The 19,666-nt window shown below is 44.1% G+C and overlaps 1 protein-coding gene across 1 annotated transcript in view; it reads right to left on the reverse strand.

Annotated features, from left to right (window-relative positions):
- Window positions 1–1,820: 1,820 nt before the first annotated feature.
- Window positions 1,821–19,666, reverse strand: part of lmtk2 (lemur tyrosine kinase 2) — a gene marked incomplete at its 5' end in the record, with an annotated part of 85,099 nt that continues 67,253 nt past the window's right edge. Inside the window, 11 exons of the mRNA XM_080723029.1 lie at window positions 1,821–2,638; window positions 3,455–3,739; window positions 5,462–5,594; window positions 6,108–6,506; window positions 7,986–8,286; window positions 9,802–12,212; window positions 13,394–13,573; window positions 14,818–15,055; window positions 16,099–16,248; window positions 17,519–17,640; window positions 19,567–19,651. Coding sequence (XP_080579155.1) covers window positions 2,610–2,638; window positions 3,455–3,739; window positions 5,462–5,594; window positions 6,108–6,506; window positions 7,986–8,286; window positions 9,802–12,212; window positions 13,394–13,573; window positions 14,818–15,055; window positions 16,099–16,248; window positions 17,519–17,640; window positions 19,567–19,651 — 4,333 coding nt within the window. The 3' untranslated portion in view covers window positions 1,821–2,609. The remainder of the gene's footprint in view (window positions 2,639–3,454; window positions 3,740–5,461; window positions 5,595–6,107; window positions 6,507–7,985; window positions 8,287–9,801; window positions 12,213–13,393; window positions 13,574–14,817; window positions 15,056–16,098; window positions 16,249–17,518; window positions 17,641–19,566; window positions 19,652–19,666) is intronic.

Here is a 19,666-nt window from a genome sequence, read left to right on the forward strand (position 1 = left end):
TCTCAAAACAGGACGCATCGTTTTGTTTTACGTGGAATTTCCTAATTATCCAGTGATCCCCAGCGCTTCCTACCCGTCTGTTTCAGAGCATTACCGACTCTAAGCAGGCTTCTCTCCAACGAGGAGATCGTGAATTTATTACCTTTAGCGAGGAGGTAAAGAAATGAACAAATCAACATTAGAAGAAAAAAGAAAAAAGGCAACAACCATCATAAAATCACACAATGTCACAAAGGAGGAAAAAAATCAAAAATAACACGACCACAACAATGCCGCGAGTTTAGTGTTTTACGACCTTGAATCTGAGGATTTCTTTCTTTTTTTTTCGTAGGTCGTCTGAATTCAAAGAGCTTATCATTTCCTATATTTGGCTGCAGACACCAAAGCTTTACTCGGCTCTGCTGTGTTAAAACATCTGTCCAGTCCCCAGGGTTCTGACGCTTCAAAGACCTGGAACGCACCCGAGTCGCGTTAGATTTGAAACACTTTAACCATTATGTCATGCTTTAACTACTGAAAAATAGCAGATATACAAGCTCACAGCGTGGCACCGAGTGCCGCTGCGAGCTTGTAGATCTGCTATTTTTGAAAGAAACTTGTGTGTGCAATGTGTGCACACACAATGTGTGCAAATCTTTGAATATCTTTGACCCGATCTTTGACCCGACTTCTAAATCCTTCCTCTAAATCAGTGGTTCTCAAACGTTATCATGTGAAGGACCCCCAAAATTACAGGTATTTGGCCACGGACTCCCATCTCAAAATATGTTATTCCAGGGACCCCCCAGAAGCAAAATATTTGAGTTACAAATGTTCGCTTTTAAATAGATATATTCAAAAAAAATAATAATCTTGATTTTTCAAAAAATAGCAGATCTACAAGCTCGCAGCGTAGCACTCGGTGCCGTGCTGTGAGCTTGTATATCTGCTATTTTTCAACAGTTAAAGCATTCAAAAATCCCAGGCCTTAATGGGTGAAGCTTCTCTTCTCTTTGAATGTGTGTTGTGGAGATGAGGAGAGGAAGGAGTGCATTGATCAATGTCATCAAAAGAAGAAAAGGGAAAAGCAGCAGCCTGACACTGGGAATGAGCTTCCACCGTTTAACCACATGAACCCCTTAGTCTCGCTATTCAGGCAGAATTAGTATAGTTTTTTTTGTAGAGGGAAACACTAGAGGATCTAGTATACGGCCATGGGGGACCCCCCTGGTCAAGCTGTCTCTCTCAAGCCTCAAAGACGACAATTCCACAACCTCCAGAATGCTACACGAAGAGTCTGTTAACTACGACCCACCTGAAAGCAGCGCGCGGAAAGCTAGCCGTCGTCATCGTTTTGTCATTTCTGTTGTCACGAAAATATAATTTAAAATATCTTTAAAATATATAATATATATACTGTATATTTAATTTCCATTTCTGCTAAGCAGCAAACTACGTTTATGCTTTGACTAATTTGATTTACGCGAATTTACGCACGACAGCGAAGATGAAACGGAAGTGGAGAGAGAAGTGGAGAGAGAGGCTGACGTTCACTGTGGTTTCTTTCTCGTTTTCAGCGCTGAAAAAAAACAAAACAAGAAAGAAACGGTGCGGTGAGTCTGGAGAGACTAGCGGTCAACTACATGAGTGGTTCTCAAAAGTGGATTCCAGGGACTGTGTCGGTTCCTTTAAGGGGGTCTAAATGGACCCATACAACTCTGTAACTCTGACAGTGTACAAATGGAACCAAATGAACCCGTCAGGGTTCATTTGGTTCCATTTGTACACTGTCAGAGTTAAGGGGAGACCTTGGAATTTGAACGTTTGAGAAACACTGAACTACCGTTGTTCCTTATTGAGATTGGCACATTTCCTGGGGCAAGCTGCCCAGATCACACATGTCACACGTGTCTTCTTATTTTTTCACTCTCAAAAAACGCCTGCAATGTAGTGTATTTGAAACTACATTGCGCAGTGCACATCATGGGGTGATCACTGCTTGCCTCCTGTGAATTGTTTTATTTTTATTTTTGTTTATTTTCTGTTTATTTCGTTGCTGAGTGAGGTCAGCAGACAAAGTGACCTGAGTGAGATGAAAAAACCTGGGTGAAATGTACCAATCTCAACAGGAAACATCGGTACATAGTATTATAATAAGCGTGAAGGGTTTTAGTGGTTAAAGCGAATCTTCAGAAGCCATGGGTCCGTTTTGAAGTCCTTCCTCCTGTATGTAGGATTGCACTGGGTTGGAAACCACTACCATAGAGTGAGGAGTTTTTTTGGGGAGGAGGAGGACAAGAAGTTGGAGAGGGGGAGGATCGATCTTCCACCTCACGGCCGCTCGCTTCCGCGAGGAAAACAAAAAACAAAAAAAAAAAAAAACAGCAGTTGTGCCTGAGACAAGCATCCATAACAATGAAGCGTCGGTCGGTCATCGCGTCATCCGAGAGAAGCGTCCGTCGTGATTGACCGCCACTCGCGCCATCCCGTCATGATGACCGACCGTCATCCGTTTCATCTCGTCTTGTTCACAGCCCTCTCTCTCTCTCTCTCCTGCACGGTCCTGAAAAAGTGCCAGCAGCGCAGAGAAACCTTTCCTCTGTTTGTTTCTTGAATCGAGGGGCTTTTATTTAGTCCTTCTCTCCGTCCTCGCTGCTCCCTGAAGGAGACACAGAGAAAGAAGCAGAGTCAGAACCTGGTACTGTGCATCAAACGTGTTATGAATAAAGCTGGATTGGGAATAATGTTGTATTGACAATCAATTTTGGAAAGAATCGTGACCCAAAGAATTGAAATCAATATCCCCACACTTCACTTTGAGCACAAAGCAATTTATGAGCATGTTAAAATAAAGTATATACCGTTTTCTAAGTCTCTCTAAGGAGTCTTCCTAATAGTCAACAGGGGGTTCGGGACCCCTAGGGTCCCTAGGGGGTCCTCAGAGTTACTATAGGGGATCCTCCAAATCTTTGTGTACTACTAGAAACTTTTTTTGACTTTTTATATTAACCACTTGAACCCTAGCATCCATATTTTGAGAACTTTAGCCAAAAATAGCAGATCTAGCGCTGTGAGCTTGTAGATCGGCTATTTTTGGCAAAGAGGTTTGGTGCAGAGGGGAAAAAGAGCAGACTAAGTAAAGAGTGAAAGGTCAAGTTCATTAAGTATGGATGGTTCAAGTGGTTAAATATCTGAAACACCAATTTACATGAATCCAAAATACACTGATGATTGTGCTGTGAAACGAGGAAATATATATGGAATCTATGAAAAGGTTGTGGGGGTCCCTGCTTCATCTCTCTCTCAACTAAGGGGTCCTTGGCCTGAAAACGTTGAGGACACCTGCTATGGAGAACATGTTGCTTCTGGTACCAGAAGAGCGCAACTAGCGGACAATCGTAGGAACTTTTAGTTGTTTTTGCTTCATTTTAAATCCGGACAACTGGACCCCCACTGAGTCTCCACTAGAACTCACCACCTTGTTCGATGTCGGAGTCCGTGAGGTGCGTGATGGAGAAGGAGGCGATGTTGGCGGGGGAGATGGAGAAGCGGGAGTAGTTTGAGGAGGCGCTGGTCCAGCTGGGGCCCGAGGACGAGGAGGGGGGGGTGAAGAAGGTGGAGGAGTTGGAGGAGGGCGGCGTGAAGAAGGTCGAGGAGGGCGAGGAGGACGAGCCCATGACCTTGGAGGCCTCGGACGCCTTGGACAGGAAGGAGGAGGGGTTGGGGGAGGAGAAGTCGTCGTCCCACTCGAAACCACCGCCTGCAGAGGAGGAGGGTTTTAAACCTGATGAGTCCAATGAGAACAAACACACCTAACAGACCAGAAGAAGCCTTGCTGACACCAAGACGGATTGTTTTGGTTTTCTGATACCCCGGTTTTGGAGAGTCCTAGACCAGTGGTTCTCAACATGGGGGTCCCCAGATGATTAACTTAATGTGCAACATTGTTTTCTCGCTCAACAGTAAACAAACCAACATAACGTGTAAGTGTAAAGAGGGTATCTGCACAGACAATTTAAGGACTTTTTAATACCTCTAAAATGACAAATTAAACATTGGCCAAATTGTCAAATATGAGAGGCAGAAATTGTGAAAATAGACGATCTACATGCCTGTGAGCATGTAGTGAGCTGCTATTTTCACAATAGAACCGTGTTATACAAAATGTAATGCCTCAACTCTTAGTGCTCGTAGTTAAAATATGATTATTTTGGGGGTCGTGGGACTGAAAAGGTTGTGAACCACTGTCCTAAACCACCGATTACGGACATCTTGACAGTTTTTTTTTAAAGTGCGAGAGAGAAGAGAGTCGGTCAGGGAGTGACATGCAGCAAAGGTCCGCCCCGGCCCCGGCTCGGGAATTGAACCCGGGTGCTGGCTGTCACTCTCACATCAGAGCTGATGAACCACTTGGACAATCGGCGGCCCGAGATTAGATTTGATTGAAATTTCCTATTTGAAATCATTCGACCTATGAGCAAACAATTAAATACTAATTAAATATTCAGATTCATCACAGTTCAGTATTTGTAATTATGCCCCAAACATGCTGATTATTTTAACGTAGGTTTCGGTGGGAAAGTAAAGTGGGACTTTGTGTGCAGCTGTGCAGAGTGTCTCTGTCATGGACAAACTCACCTGCTTGAGGAACCATACCTGATATGAGAAGTTGGTTAAAATAGATTAAACCATTTTTTTAAATGCATTAATTCCACAAATTAATCAAACCAAGTTAAGGCACAAATTTTGACATGCCTACAAAAAAAATAAAAATAAATACATTTCAATTATAATGTATTAAACTTCAATATGTAAAAATAACATTTAACTTTAATAATATATTGAGCAAGAAATTGGAAATAAAATACACAAACGTTGAACTTTTATTTAATAACCTAAGACCTATCCAGATATTTTTGAAACGAGCTTGAAAATCAGGACGTTGTCAAAAATTTCAAATATTGGTCTAATGCAGGGGTCTTCAACAGGGGGTCCGGGACCCCTAGGGGGTCCTTAGAGTTACTACAGGGGGTCCTCCAAATCTTTGACTTTTTTATATTAACCACTTTAACCCTAGAGTCCATATTCTGAGAACTTTAGCCAAAAATGGCAGATCTAAAATCGGCTATTTTCGGCTAAGAGGTTTGGTGTAGAGGGGGTAAAGAGCAGACTAAGTACAGAGTGAAATGTCAAGTTTATTAAGTACTGACGGTTCAAGTGGTTAAATATCTGAAAACACAAATTGACATGGATCCAAAATACACTGATGATTGTGCTGTCAAACAATTAAACTATATGGAATCTATGAAAAGGTTGTGGGGGTCCCTGCTTCATCTCTCTCTCAACTAAGGGGTCCTTGGCCTGAAAACGTTGAAGACCCCTGGTCTAATGTGTCTCTAGCTAGTACAGCCATGTTAGGCTCGAGGGACTGCAGATAGATGCGTACAGTATGTGTGGACTGTGGAGGTCTATGCGTAACTACCTTCTTCGTCGGTGGAGCTCTCAGAGTTGTGGAACCTGCTGAGGTATCCGGCGCTGGGCACAGGGCTGAACTCTGACACCTGACTGTTGGAGGCCCCGCCGTGCTCTTCTCCCAGCTCCTTGGTGGGCGTCTCCTGAAAGCAGCACAACATGGCGGCATTTCAGTCAGCAAAACTCCAGGACAAAAATCAACTTGTCCTCGTCAATTTGCCCTCTTGGCCCCCAAACTGTGGAATAAACTCTTTGTCGCTCATAGAACAACAGACTCACTCCCTAGCTTTTGCCGTGGCCTGAAGACTTACCTCTTCAGACTCCACCTTAGCCCATAGCACTTACAGTACCGTAGCACTTGCCTACACACAATGACCATATTGAAAGCTAGATAGATTTTTTACGTTTTTTATAAAGCTTTTTACTGATTAGGTGCTCGGTCTACCTACGTGATTTGGTCTAAAGTGATATTTCTATGCATTTGATGTATTGATGTTGATGTATTACCTATCTTAGTGTAAATCGCTCTGGATTAAGAGCGTCTGCTAAATACCTAAAATGTACATTTTAACTGTACTGGCTCACCTTTACCCGGTAAACTACGCATTGTACAGACCGAGAGTACTCGTTTTAGTTTTGTTTTCTACTGTGTGTACCTGGTCAAACAGGTAGACGGTGACATCGTCAAAGAAGGACACGGCTCTCCTGGAGTTGTCGGCAGCAGCAGCAGCAGTGTTTTTCTCGCATCCCGCCGCCGGGTGAGACGACGCGGGCGACAGAGCGTCGGTGGGAGGGGTGGTCTCGTCCTCCAGGCGGTCCAGGCTGCTGCTGGTCTTCAGCAGGCTCTTCAGGTTCCTGGCGGCCGTGTCGTCCGACACGATGAGGGGCACAGGGTGCACCGTGGCGTCCTCCTCCTCCTCCTCGCTCTCTGAGCTGGAGCTGTGCACGCGGTAGTGACGCATGTCGTCGTCAGAGTCGTCCTCCTCGCTGTTCTCCTCATTCTCCTCGTCGGCGTCACCGCCGTCCTCCGCTCCTCCGTAGGGCGGTCGCGTCACCTAGGGACGGGGACGATAATTATTGTTATTATCGTTTATTGTGGTAAAAAACACTCACAATATCATGCACGATCATGCTATAAAGTTTTTTTATAGCAGTAAATTAGTTAATAACCTACTTTTTATAGTCTAACGTTTAATCTACAGAATGTCTGTCTGTCCGCCGTCTGTCTGCATGCTGACATAACTGATACTAAACACAACAGTGTCGCCACCATGGTAACAGCCGCATGCTAAAACAATGCCCACATTTGGAGATGACTGACATCACTGATACATGGAGATGACTTAATGACTGACATCACTGATACCAAACAGTGCCCAAATCTGATATACCCGCATGCTGAAACAGTGACCAGTTTTGGAGATGACTGACATCACAGAACACCATATATGGGTATAAACGGGTGAAACACTGCCCAAATTTGGAGTGATACGTCTTAAATCCTATTATCCCACGGGCAAGAACTAGTAAAAATTTAAAATAGAAAAAAGCAGAAATAGCTGATCTACAATCTCGTAGATCAACTATTACTGCTGTTTTGGGGAAAATATAAGAAAATGTTTCCTCCTCCGAGTCATCAGCGCCCACACCCTATAGGTGGGGTTGGCGAAAAGGCCTTTCTGTGTGGAGTTTGCATGTTCTCCCTGTGTCTCCTAGGGTAGGTACCCTCACAAAAACATAGAATAATCCTGGTTTCTATACTGCCTCCCCCGTGGCAGAGGGAGAGCAGAACCCTGGGTGAAAAATTGGGTTACAAAATTGTGGGATAAAAACTATAAAGGTTGACAATTCCCTATTATAAATCCTTGTTTTAACTCATTTGCTGCCAAACCCGTAGATACCGGAAATTTACCGCTGTACCTCCCTGCCAAGCCCGTAGATCCCGGAAATTATTATTATTATTATTATTTTTATTTTTTTTCAATTTCTTTTTTTTTTTTTTTTTAAATTTTGACCCCAAAAAATGTAGTAGGCATGATAGCAATCGCGAAATCGCATGTTTAACCCCCATAGCAACCCCATCTTTCAAGCATGGCAGCCATCTTTGTTTACATTTTAGGAAAACATCTCAGGCATTATCTCATGAATGCCTGAACGGATTTCCATTCTGACTTTTTTGTTTGAAAGCTGTGAGCAATCTGCACACACGTGGTGCATGATCTAGGCATGGGTGTGCATTATCCGTGCACTATGAATTACATGGAAGTCTATGGAGACTTATGGCAGGATTGGAGTACGAAGGTATTGTTAAATGGCAGCAATGTAATATTGTAATATTTTGAAATAGGTATGTACTTTTCATATTCATGAGCTGTATGCCCTAAACATTCTAAATCTTAAAAAGAAAAGGTTTGGAATAATTCACTGCATGTGCAATGTATCTAGAATATATGAAAGTTTTAAGAAATATATGAAAATTTCAAGAAATCTTTATTTTACACAATATTCTATTTCTTTTAGATTGATCTGTATACCTGTCCGTCCAGGCCAGAGGGGGAGGAGGGAGAGGAGGAGGCCTCCCTCCTCCCCAGGTAGCGTCCCTCCACGTCGGCCTCCTTGATCTTGGGCCCCGGGTCAGCGTAGGTCCTGGTTAGCTTGGCGTGAAGCGGCGCGGCGCTGCCCTCTGCTGGCGATGGGAGGAGCTGTGCTGAGGTAGTGGAAGGAGGTTCCGCTGCTGCTGCTGGTGGTGGTGGAGGAGGGGAGGATGAGGTTGTTTCCACCACCTCCTCTGATGAGGAGGAGGACAGAGGAAGATCACCAGTCTCTGAGTACGACCTGCAGTTAGGGGAGGATTGTAGTGAAAGAAGTGAAATAAGTTAGTTTCACGTAGGGCTATCACGATTATGGCATTTAACTTTAATATAAATTGTCATACAAATAACTGTGATTAATGATTTACAGTAATTGTGTGGCTTTGTAAACCAAAAAGGCAGATATGAAAAAAAAAAAAAAAAGCAATGATTGACAATGACCAATTCCAATAATCAAAATGAATATTGTATTATTTCCAAATATAAGCCACATTTTATATTTTTTATACTCAAAATAAAATAGCCGATCTACAAGCTCACAACGTGTGGCGTCGCCAGAGATGGGTGAAAATACTTTGTCTAATACTGACAAGGATAATGTCACCAAGATCCTGGTATTTCACAGGATCACATAGTATTTCACATAGTATTTGTATGTATTTTTGCCCATCTCTGGGCCTCGCGACACATTTTGAGCTTATAGATATGCCATTTCTAATTTTTTTTAGAAAATAACTTTCCTCAACATGGAAACAATTATGACAATTATGAAAGATAATTAGGCGATTGTGTAGTAGTTGTGACAGGCCTAGTTTCACGATTATAATGATTATTACATGTAAATGTATTCAACTATACGAATGTATAAATTCCAATGAGCATTTGTAAATTAGTGGTTAAATGTTATTTTCCTCACACTATTTCTTTGTTCGATTTGTTTTGCTGCATTTTAAAAACACAAATAACATAGTAGCCAAATAATGCCGGCGCAAAATAATACATAATTAAACAAAAAGTAAATCTCTTTGGAAGTAAATGAAAGCTACATCTTTCATTTACATTGTGAAGAACACAGGACCTCCACGTCTGCACTCTGCAAGGCTCTTCTAGTATTTTCACTTATACTGAGCCTCTGACTTTTTTTCCGTGGTTAACCCATTTAGGCCTAGAATTATTGAATGCTTTAACCAGTCAAAAAATAGCAGATATACAAGCTCACAGCGCGGCACTAGCTTGTAGATCTGCTATTTTTGAAAAAGTCGTGAAAATGTGTGCAAATCATGTATTTTCAAAGCGAACGTTTGTAACTCAAATTTTGCTTCTGGTCGGTCCCTGGAACTAAATATTTTGTGATCGGGGTCTGTGGCCAAATACATATCATTTTGGGGGTCCTTCACATGAAAAGGTTTTAGAACCACTGACATATCTCTCAAGAACAGACTAACTGAGCACCAGTTAAGTGAAAAGGACCTTTTCTTTGACGATGGCTGGCCAGATTGCTGACATAGAAACATTTTTTTATCTTAGAAGGATTCAATAGACACTTATAGAATCGGGTCAAAATTCTAATTTTCAAGATTTAAAAAAAATAGCAGATCTACAAGCTCGCAGCACGGCACTCGGTGCCGTGCTGTGAGCTTGTATATCTGCTATTTTTCCATAGTTAAAGCATAAAATAATGATACACAATAATGTGTACCCGTTCTAAATGGGTTTTAACAGTGAATACCGGTAAGTAGTTAGTAGTTTCCATCCCTACCTGAAGTCTGGGTAGAAGTCCAGTTTGTCCCCTTCTTCGTCGCCCGCGTCCGGCTGCTCCTTCTCACCGTTGTGGTCGGTGGTTGAAACGCTCCCGTTGGGGGGAGGAGGAGGAACGTCCGTCTCCGCTACGTCAGCCAGAGGTTGGGACGCTATCCGAGGTTCTCCCCGCTCGGCACCGGAGGGATCTGATGATAAATCTACGTCCAGACTGCCAGAAGAAGAAGACGGCGCTACCTGAACCGGGCGGCCGCTGCTGGACGCGCCGACCTCGTCGGTCGAGTTGCCCGGCGGCCAGGAACCCTCGAAGGAACCCGAGGAGGCTACGTTGGTCTCCTCGGGCTTCTTCTCGGGTTCGGACTCGTTGTCCGAGAAGTACGCAGAGTCCCGGTAGTTTCCGCCCATGAAGGGTTCCTCGCCCTCGGCCCGAGCCACCGGCTCTGGCTGCTGGTCGTCTTCTTCTTCTTCACCGTTCTCCTCCTCGGCCTCCAGTACATTCTCTAACTCCGCCTCCTCCGTTACATTCTCCGCTACGTTCTCCACTTCAGAGATCACCAGCTCATTCTCTACCTCGGAGATCACGATTTCCGGCGGAACCAGCGGCGTGGGGTCGAAGAACGCGGGTTCTTTCGGCTCCGCTGCCTCCTCCTCCTCCTCCTCGACGCTCACGCCGTTCTCTCCCGAGGGGGAGTGGTCTCGGACGCCGCCGGCGGGTTGTGAGTTCCACTCGGGAGACTCCAGGTTTTCCGTCTCGTAGCCGCTGTCCGCCGTCTTGCACGGAGGCTGGAGTTTGTGCGGAGCTACCGGAGTCGTCGTGGTCGTGGTCATCTCGTCGGCCACTTGCACTCCGTCTCCCAGCCTGTGGATGTCCAGGGAGTCCATGGAGTCGGGCGTCTGGGCCGAGTCATCGGCGGTGGGCATGGAGTCGTCCAGGAGGCTGTCCTGGCTGATCTGGTCCATGGACGGCCCCGAGACCAGCAGGGACGGAGACCCAACGGGAGCAACGTCCTCGTCATCCCCGAAGGTCTCCTCCTCCTCCTCGTGATCGGACAGAGCGGGTTCGAGTTCCTCCGCGTCGTCGATGAGTTCGCTCAGCAGATCGTCGTTCGTCAGGCCTTCGCTGTGGCCGTTGTCGGGAGGCGACGCGGGGGCTTTTAAAACTCCCGGGTCCTCGATTCCTGCGGGCGGAAGAAGAACTCCGTCATGTGAGGTTCCGAGGTCGTCGTCGTCTTCTTCAAGGTCTGGGATTTTGGCATCTGTGCACAGAGATTCTGTCATGGCACTTTCAGAGAGCACGGGGGGCGACGGGTGGCTGTCCGTCAGGAGAAGAACGGGAACCTCGGTTCTCTCCGAGAGCGAGTCTAACGCAGAGTCGATCCCTGTGTCGGAGGAATGCAACGGGGCAAAGTCATCGGCGAAAGAACCGTTCTTATCTGGCAGCTGGTTGCTGGAGACGTCCTCTGTAATGACCGTGATGGAAGGCACCAGTGTTTGGTTTTCTACGAGTGGCTGATAGAAATCCCCCGAACTGGGACTTGGCAAGTCTAACAAGTCTTGTGTTGGGGACGGGCTAAATGCTACGGGTCTTAGATGGGATTCTGGTAGGCTGAAGCTGTTCAGGGACTCCAGCTTGTCCCAGGAGCTCATCCTGAAGCTCTCCTCGGGCATGTGAGCCATCCCCGGCGAGAGGAAGTTCTGCTGCGGACTCACCGAGCTTTTCCCCGACAAACCGGAGTGCTCCTTCATCAGGCTCTGCTCCTTGAGGTACAGAAAGTTCCCCGTCAGCTTCTCGCTACTCAGAAGCCCCGTCGCCCCGCCGTCTGCGCTCTCCTTCTCCTCCGGATAGTCCTGCAGACGAGGCGCACCCGGACGTACCCCTAAAAAAGAATCTCCCAAAATGTCATCGTCCGTGTTGACCTCCTGGGCCAGCGGGGCTTTGTGGAAGGGGTTCCCGTTGCGCTCGGGGAGCTCCATGAACCCCCGTCTCCAGGACGGAGACTCCTCCTCGGGTTTGGACTCGCCCTCGGTGAAGATGTTGGTGTGGTAGGGGCTGTCGTTCTCCAGGGACGACCAGACGTGGCTGTCCGGCAGGTACGAGTCCTTGGAGTCGATGCTCTGGTGGAAGAAGTCGGCGTCGGTGCTCGACTCGTCCAGGCGGACGTCCTGGAGGACGACGAACTCCTGCCGGCCCGACAACGTGTCCTCGTCGGACCGTCTTCTGTTACCGTTCGCCCCGGCCGCCGCGCCTCCCTCGCCTTGCTCCTCCAGCTGGATGTAATACTCGCTCCCGCCGCCGGGCTTCTGCGCGTTGAACACGGGCAAGACCCCGGGTCTCCCCGAGGGCGCGCTGCTGCTGCCGTTTTCTAGCCCTATTCGGGCCGCGCCGGAGGAAGCAGGGTCCGGGAAGTGTGCCTGGATGTAGGGGTGGGCGATATGGAAAAATACAATGTCACGATACTTTTCCAAGCTGTATCACGATACACAATCTTATCACAATTCTTTTTCATGTTGTTTTTTTATGGTTATTCTTCAAGTTACTTACAGTACAACCACCTACAAGGTACCTACTAACAGACTCAAAGTGGGGTCCAGTGACTCTGTGGGTTCATTTAGGGAGGTATAAATTGACCCTTACAAGTATGCAACTCTGACCGTATACAAATGAAACCAAATGGACCCGTAAGGGTCCATTTGGTTTCATTTGTAAACGGTCAGAGTTAAAGGACAACTTTAGTTTTTTACAGCAAGGGTTCATAATTTTGATTGTCATTAGAGAAAAGAAAAAGTGAGTGTTAAAATGTTTTCATTTGCTTTGTTCTATTGTTTTATCGTGTTTACCGTGCTAAAATGTGGGGCATGCGTACGCATGGGGGCAAGTAAATGAAATCCATTTAACACTCATCTTTTATATTCTTTAATTACAATCTAAAATATGAACCCTTGTTGTAAAAAAAAAAGTTGTCATTTAAGGGGAGACCTTGCCATTGTAAAGTTTGAGAACTAAGGCTCTCCCTCATTGTATCACGATACATACGACATCTCTGAAAAGGCATATCGTGGAGACATTGTATCGTCTCAACGATATTTATCACCATATCGCCCACTAGGGGTGCAGGAAAAAATCGATTTGAATTCGAATCGTGTTTCTAACATGGTAAGATTCAGAATCGATTCTCATTTTCCAAAAATCGTTTTTTTTTTTATTACGATAATTTATTAGATATTATGTTGTGTTTGTACACGTTAAAAGAATGTGTGCAAGCATGAATAAACCAGACATGTTGTCTGGGATTTACCTTTGTTTGTTTACATTATTGCAATAAGTTGATAAAACCTTTACAATTATAAAAGCTACGTAAATGTACTCTGCTTTCATGCCAGCAGACTGGAGTAGATCCTGATATATGAATTGAATAGAGAATCGTTTTGAATAGAGAATTGTTTTTATATCGGAAAATAATCGTTTCTGAATTTGAATCGTTTGGATTTGAAAGAATCGAGAAAAAAAAAAAAGGGAATCGTGACCCCAAGAATCGATTCTGAATCGAATAATCGGATACCCAAAGATTTGCAGCCATATCGCCCACCCCTACCTGGATGTCCTCGCTGGAGGCGGGGAAGAACATGCTGTGGTAGTTCAGCGTGGTGTCCATGCCCGGGCGGCTCACCCCGCCGCCCCCGCCGTGGCCGCTGCCGTCGTAGTGGTCGTGCTTGGCCGCCTCCCACACGTACTCGAAGCTGAGTCCACGGCTGGTCTCGGTGACGGTCAGCACCTGTCAAAGGAAATGATGGAATGTGTAGTAAAACGTTTTAGTGATCAATAACGTTATTTGATCTATGACAGTCTTGTCATACTATGTGACTATTAGGTGCAGATATACAAGCTCACAGCGCGGCACCGAGTGCCGCGCTGTGAGCTTGTAGATCTGCCATTTTTTGGAAAAGTTGTGGAAATGTGTGCAAATCTTTGAATATATGTATATTTTTAGAGCGAACATTTGTTCTTCTGGAGGTCCCTGGAACTAAATATTTTGAGATGGGTGTCCGTGGGCCAAATATCATTTTGGGGGTCCTTCACATGAAAAGGTTTGAGCACCACAGACATAGAAACAAACAGGTTTTTCAAAGGATTTCGAAGACACTTCGAAATCCTTTCGAAAATATACTTTCGAAATATTCAAAGACTTGCACACATTTTCAAGATTTTTCAAAAATAGCAGATCTACAAGCTCGCAGCGCAGCACTCGGTGCTGCGCTGTGAGCTTGTATATCTGCTATTTTTTTTTTAAGTCGTGGAAATGTGTGCAAATCTTTGAATATATGTATATTTTTAGAGCGAACATTTGTAACTCTAATTTTGCTTCTGGAGGTCCCTGGAAGTAAATGTTTTGAGATGGGGGGGTCCGTACCGTGGCCAAATACATATCATTTCGGGGGTCCTTGACATGAAAAGGTTTGAGCACCACTGACATAGAAAAACAGAAAAAGAAGAAAAAAAAAAACCCTTAGAAGGATTTAGAAGACTTATAGTATCGGGTCAAAAAGACTTGCACACATTTTCACAATCTTTCAAAAATAGCAGATCTACAAGCTTGCAGCGCGGCACTCGGTGTGGCGCTGTGAGCTTGTATATCTGCTATTTTGTAATAGTTAAAGCATAAAATAACGGTTAAAGGAGTTGTTCACCCCCAAAACAACTTTTTTTGTATTGACTACTAACACCATGGAGACTTGAGCTCAATAATATTTTTCGTTTTTTGTCGCATTCCTAAGAATACATTTTTGTTACAATAAATTTACCCCAATTGATTCCGGATGGGGACCCAAATCTATTTGGGTCCCCATCCGGAATCAATGGGGGTAAATTTACTAAAATTAAAATTTTGCCTTGGGAATGCGACAAATACCAAAAAATATTATTGAACTCAAGTCTCGTGGGGGTGAACTACTCCTTTAAAGTGGTTCAAATCCAAAGCGACACAGATTTGCGTTCCCGGTCCTAAACGCCCTCACGCACCTCGTCGATCTCCTGGCGCAGCGCGTCCTCGGCGAACTGCTCCAGGATTGGGAAGGAGGAGTGGCTGACGGTGGTGTTGCGGCCGGCGGGGTTGGGCTTCAGGGCGTCCCAGCGCTGCTCGAAGTCCTCCTCCATGTCCTTCTGGCCCTGCATGCGCAGGTAGGTGAGCAGCCGGTGCACCTCCTCCGCCGTGGCCCGCTTGTCCGCCGACAGCCAGCAGAACTGCAGCACCTCGTACCTGCAGGGTGGGCACGGTTACACATAGAGAGCGGTCACCGTTAGGACGTTACACGACGATTAATTGTCACTCAAATAATCGCGATTAGCGATTTAACCCAGGCCTAGAATGATTGAATGCTTTAACCAGTGAAAAATAGCAGATATACAAGCTCACAGCGCGGCACAGAGTGCCACGCTGCGAGCTTGTAGATCTGCAATTTTCGAGAAAAAAAAAGTCGTGAAAATGTGTGCAAATCTTATTATGTATTTTCAAAGCGAACTTTTGTAACTAAAATTTTGCTTCTGGGTGGTCCCTGGAACTAAATATTTTGAGATGCGGGTCCGTGGCCAAATAAATATCATTTTGGGGGTCCTTCACATGAAAAGGTTTGAGAACCACTGACATAGTAGTCTCTCAAGAACAGACTAACTGAGCTCCATTTAGTGAAAAGGACCTTTTCTTTGACGATGGCTGGCCAGATTGCTGACATAGAAACATAGGGTTTTTCAAAAAAACCTTAGAAGGATTCAAAAGATAGAATCGGGTCAAAATTCTAATTTTCACGATTTTTCTAAAATAATTTTTCAATAGTTAAAGCATAAAATAATGATACACAATAATGTGTATCCGTTCTGAATTGTCACTCAAATAATCGCGATTAGCGATTTAAATATGTTTTTGTCGTTGGCAAATACATTTCATGTTTGGCTTTTAGGCTCTGAAGTTGCACATGGCAGATATGACACCTTAACCTAAATATACAAAGGAATTACTTACATATTTGACAACTTTATACTTAAAAGGAACATTTATAGTGGAAATATCCGATCTATAAGCTCACAACGTGTCGCATCGAGCTTGTAGATCTGCTATTTCGACTAATCAACATGGAAACGATTATGACAAAATAATGTAAAATGTAAAATAATTGCGATTAGACGATTATGTAATAATTGTGACAGGCCTAATTACAAATTTAAGTTGCAGATTCATTGTCACACTAATAACTGTGATTATTATGTTTTTTCAACATGGAAAGGATTATATTTCTTTCTCCTCACCATCGGTCGGAGTAGGGCAGCTCCAGCTGCGGCTTGAAGGGCTTGATCTGCTGCTCTCGGATCACGTGGTTGAGCACCTCGCGGTCCGACAGGTGGGTGTAGGGCTGGGCTGCGTTCTCAAACAGCTCCCACAGGGTGACGCCCAGGGCCCTGCAGAGAGACACAGCAACACACACAGTCACCATCTACAGTATCTACTGTACTAACACACAGTCACCATCTATCTGGTAGCTCTCAAAGTCAAATACTTTCACTTTCAAACATGTTTGTGGTCATTGTATCATCTACTCAGGCTTTTGGCACCCCAGACAGTTTTTATGTTGCTTGATTCAGCATGTATTCATTTGATTTATCAGACACGCGCCCTTCCTATACAAACCCATTGTAACTTCAAACTCCATTTTAACCATGGCAGATTGCTTGAAATGGTTTTGGTGACCAGGCAGTATGAGTCAGTATGTATCCGTTTTTTTTAATTACTATCTTCATTCATTGTATTATATTTTGTATTGTATTTACACTTTAAACCTTTGCCCAAAAATTATGAAACATAAATGGAAAAAGCAATTAGAACGCATTAGGAGGACAATATCAGTCACCAGAACCAAGTATGGGTGTTTTCGATGAATCTAGCACGATTAAAATGGAGTTTGAACTTTGACGTCAAATAGTTAATCAAGCAACTTAAAACTTAAAACCAGCCTGGGGTGCTCACAAAACCATCCTCACAATTATTGTACAAAATGCAATGTGATGCGTCATGATCTTGAGTGAGCTCCCCCCTCTACTGCTAGATGTGAGCAGCTTGACAGATGGGATGTGCAGGCTTTAAGAGATAGAATAGTGTCAGCTATCAACAGAGAGAGCAGGTGTGTTGAAATGCAGAGAAACAGCCTGAGGTGTTACAGCTACTATGGTGACCTGATGAGGTTTGTTCTGTGTGTGTAAGAAGTTACTCAGGCTCAAATAACCCATCTAACAATGATGCCTGGAGCAACGTTCACTGCATATTTCTGAATGACTCAATGTGGGGGGTATCATTACGTCAGAGGATGAGTAACCTGCTAAATATACAATATTGGGATAAGTGGAGTAAGATTATGGAAATATATTCTCATCTATGACCATTACAGCCAAATGATTTGTTGAAGATTTAGGAGTAAACTATCTAGTGATTCTTAAAGATATATTTTTTTAGTTTAACCAAATAATCAAGTAGTTTTTTGTTTTGTTTTATAATCAACGTGCAAATATTTAAATCTATTTTTTAAAGCCTACTTTATTCTTTGTTGTACAACGGGTTGCCATTTATTATTTTATTAACCTTTATTTTTTTTAAATAATCGGTTAAATAACTGAATTAACTGTTGCACGTCTACAGTATTATTAAATTAAAGTGGATGCACTTCTCTTAACTCACCACACGTTAGCAGGCTTGGTCTGCTCCATGGTGACCACGCCCCCATGGCGCTCCCCCACCAGCTCAGGAGCCAACCAGCGCAGAGGGGCGGAGACCTCGTCCTCCGTGATGATGTAATCCTCCTGAAGTCATGTATCAAAGAGAGACATTACAGTCAGGTGATGATGGATGGCGTTTGCTGCTTTTGCAGACTATAGCAGGGGTCTTCAACAGGGGGACCTCAGAGTTACTATAGGGGGTCCTCCAAATCTTTGTGTGATAGAAACCTTTTTTTCTCCTCTTTTATATGAACCCTAGTGTCCTTACTCTGAGAACTTAGAACGTGTTGTGACTTTGGAGGTTGGCTATTTTCCGTGCTTGATACCACACTGACTGAACTAAAGCATAATCAAGTCAATACTGGAGATGTGTTGTACATGTATTTCTACACAGAGAGGGCAAGTCAATTCTGAATGCTGCCTTCAGGTATGGCATGGAAAGAGGGAGTTTGCATTTATTTCACCATAGTAAAAATTCCATTCATGGTCTGGAGAGGGCACTTTTTACAGACGGATAAAAGGGCAGGGGCTCAAGCCCCCTTTGATGTCTATGTGTGCACGTGCCTGGTGACTTACAGTAAGCAAGGTACTTTACTTGACTTTAACGTTGGAACAATGTGAATTTAAAAATTCATATCAACACACACACACACACACACACACACACACACACACACACACACACACACACACACACACACACACACACACACACACACACACACACACACACACACACACACACACACACACACACACACACACACACACACACACACGGCGTGCCACAAATAGACGAGTGTTTGGTGACCTTACATCTCGTGAGAGGTACATTGGCACGGCCAGAATATGTGCTCAGCACTATAGGAGGAATGCAGCAGACAAGACAGAAGTGCCTCGGCCCGAGGGGCGTACAGTATGACGTTGTGTCAAATTACCCTTTTGTAAGGTCTTAATAATTCTACAGTGAAATATGGCCGGGGTTCAAAAGCCAACACCTGTATGCCCCCCCCCACCCCACACACACCACACTGGATACCATTTGTCTTATTTCTGCTAAGTCATTTCATTTGAAAGGTTATATATATATTACGTTCCCCCGCTCCAGGACAATAATACCGTATGGATTCAAAGACTAAGGGTAAAATCTCAAAGAGAAGGCGTCATTTGAAATGACATCCACACGGTCTCATTTCCGTCATTTCTACCTGCCGCAGTCAGAGGCTGAAATGACTTGCAAAAAAAAATAACAACTTTGGACAACTTTGTTTTTTTTACAACAAGGGTTCATTTAGAATGTAATTAGGGAAAAGAAAAAAATGAGTGTTAAAATGTTTTCATTTGCTGCTTTCTATGGTTTTGGCGATTTTAATGATTCAGTGGGTGGGGGCATGCGTACAAGTCGCTAAATAAGCCCATTTATAGCCCAAGATGCAGCCCAATCTTTCATGGGCAGATGTGACTTAGGGGGGCTAGTATTGTTACTGTAAATACTAAATAGTAATAAAGAAATCGCTGGCTTATTGTGTCTATTTTCTCTTTCCCTTTAAAACTGAACACTTTTATCCCAAAGTCAGCTTATAACCCGTTTAGACCTGAGGCCGACTTTAAAAACACCTTCTAAATCCTAGTCTTCTGATAAACTAGATTGCTTTTATTCAAATAATGAAAACATAAATCTTGCTAAATACATGAGCAACATCCAAAGTGACACAGATGTGTTCTCGGATTGAAGGGTAGAAGAACGCAATAGGCTTTCCAGACATCCCAGAGGTCACTTTATACCCGTCACACAGTTACGCCTAGCTTGTTTCTATTGTTTATAGATTTTGATTTATTCATTTTATTCTTCTTAGTGTTATCGTTGATTTATAATATGGCTTTGTTTTCTCTTCTTTAACCTGAATGCTGTTCTTTTTTTTAGCCCCGACACTACTCTGCCTCAAGAGAGAAGTTGTTCTCAATGGCTTTCCTGGTTAAATAAAGTTGAAGCAAAGCACAGGTCCTTACTTTGTATCTGTAGGGTCCGATGCCGTAGTCTCCCACCTTGACGGTCAGGTCTGCGGTCAGGTAGCAGTTCCTCAGGGCCAGGTCACTGGGAGACGGAGAC

This window comes from Nannobrachium achirus (assembly GCF_963921795.1).
Source record: "Nannobrachium achirus genome assembly, chromosome: 4".
Taxonomy (NCBI): Eukaryota; Metazoa; Chordata; class Actinopteri; order Myctophiformes; family Myctophidae; genus Nannobrachium; species Nannobrachium achirus.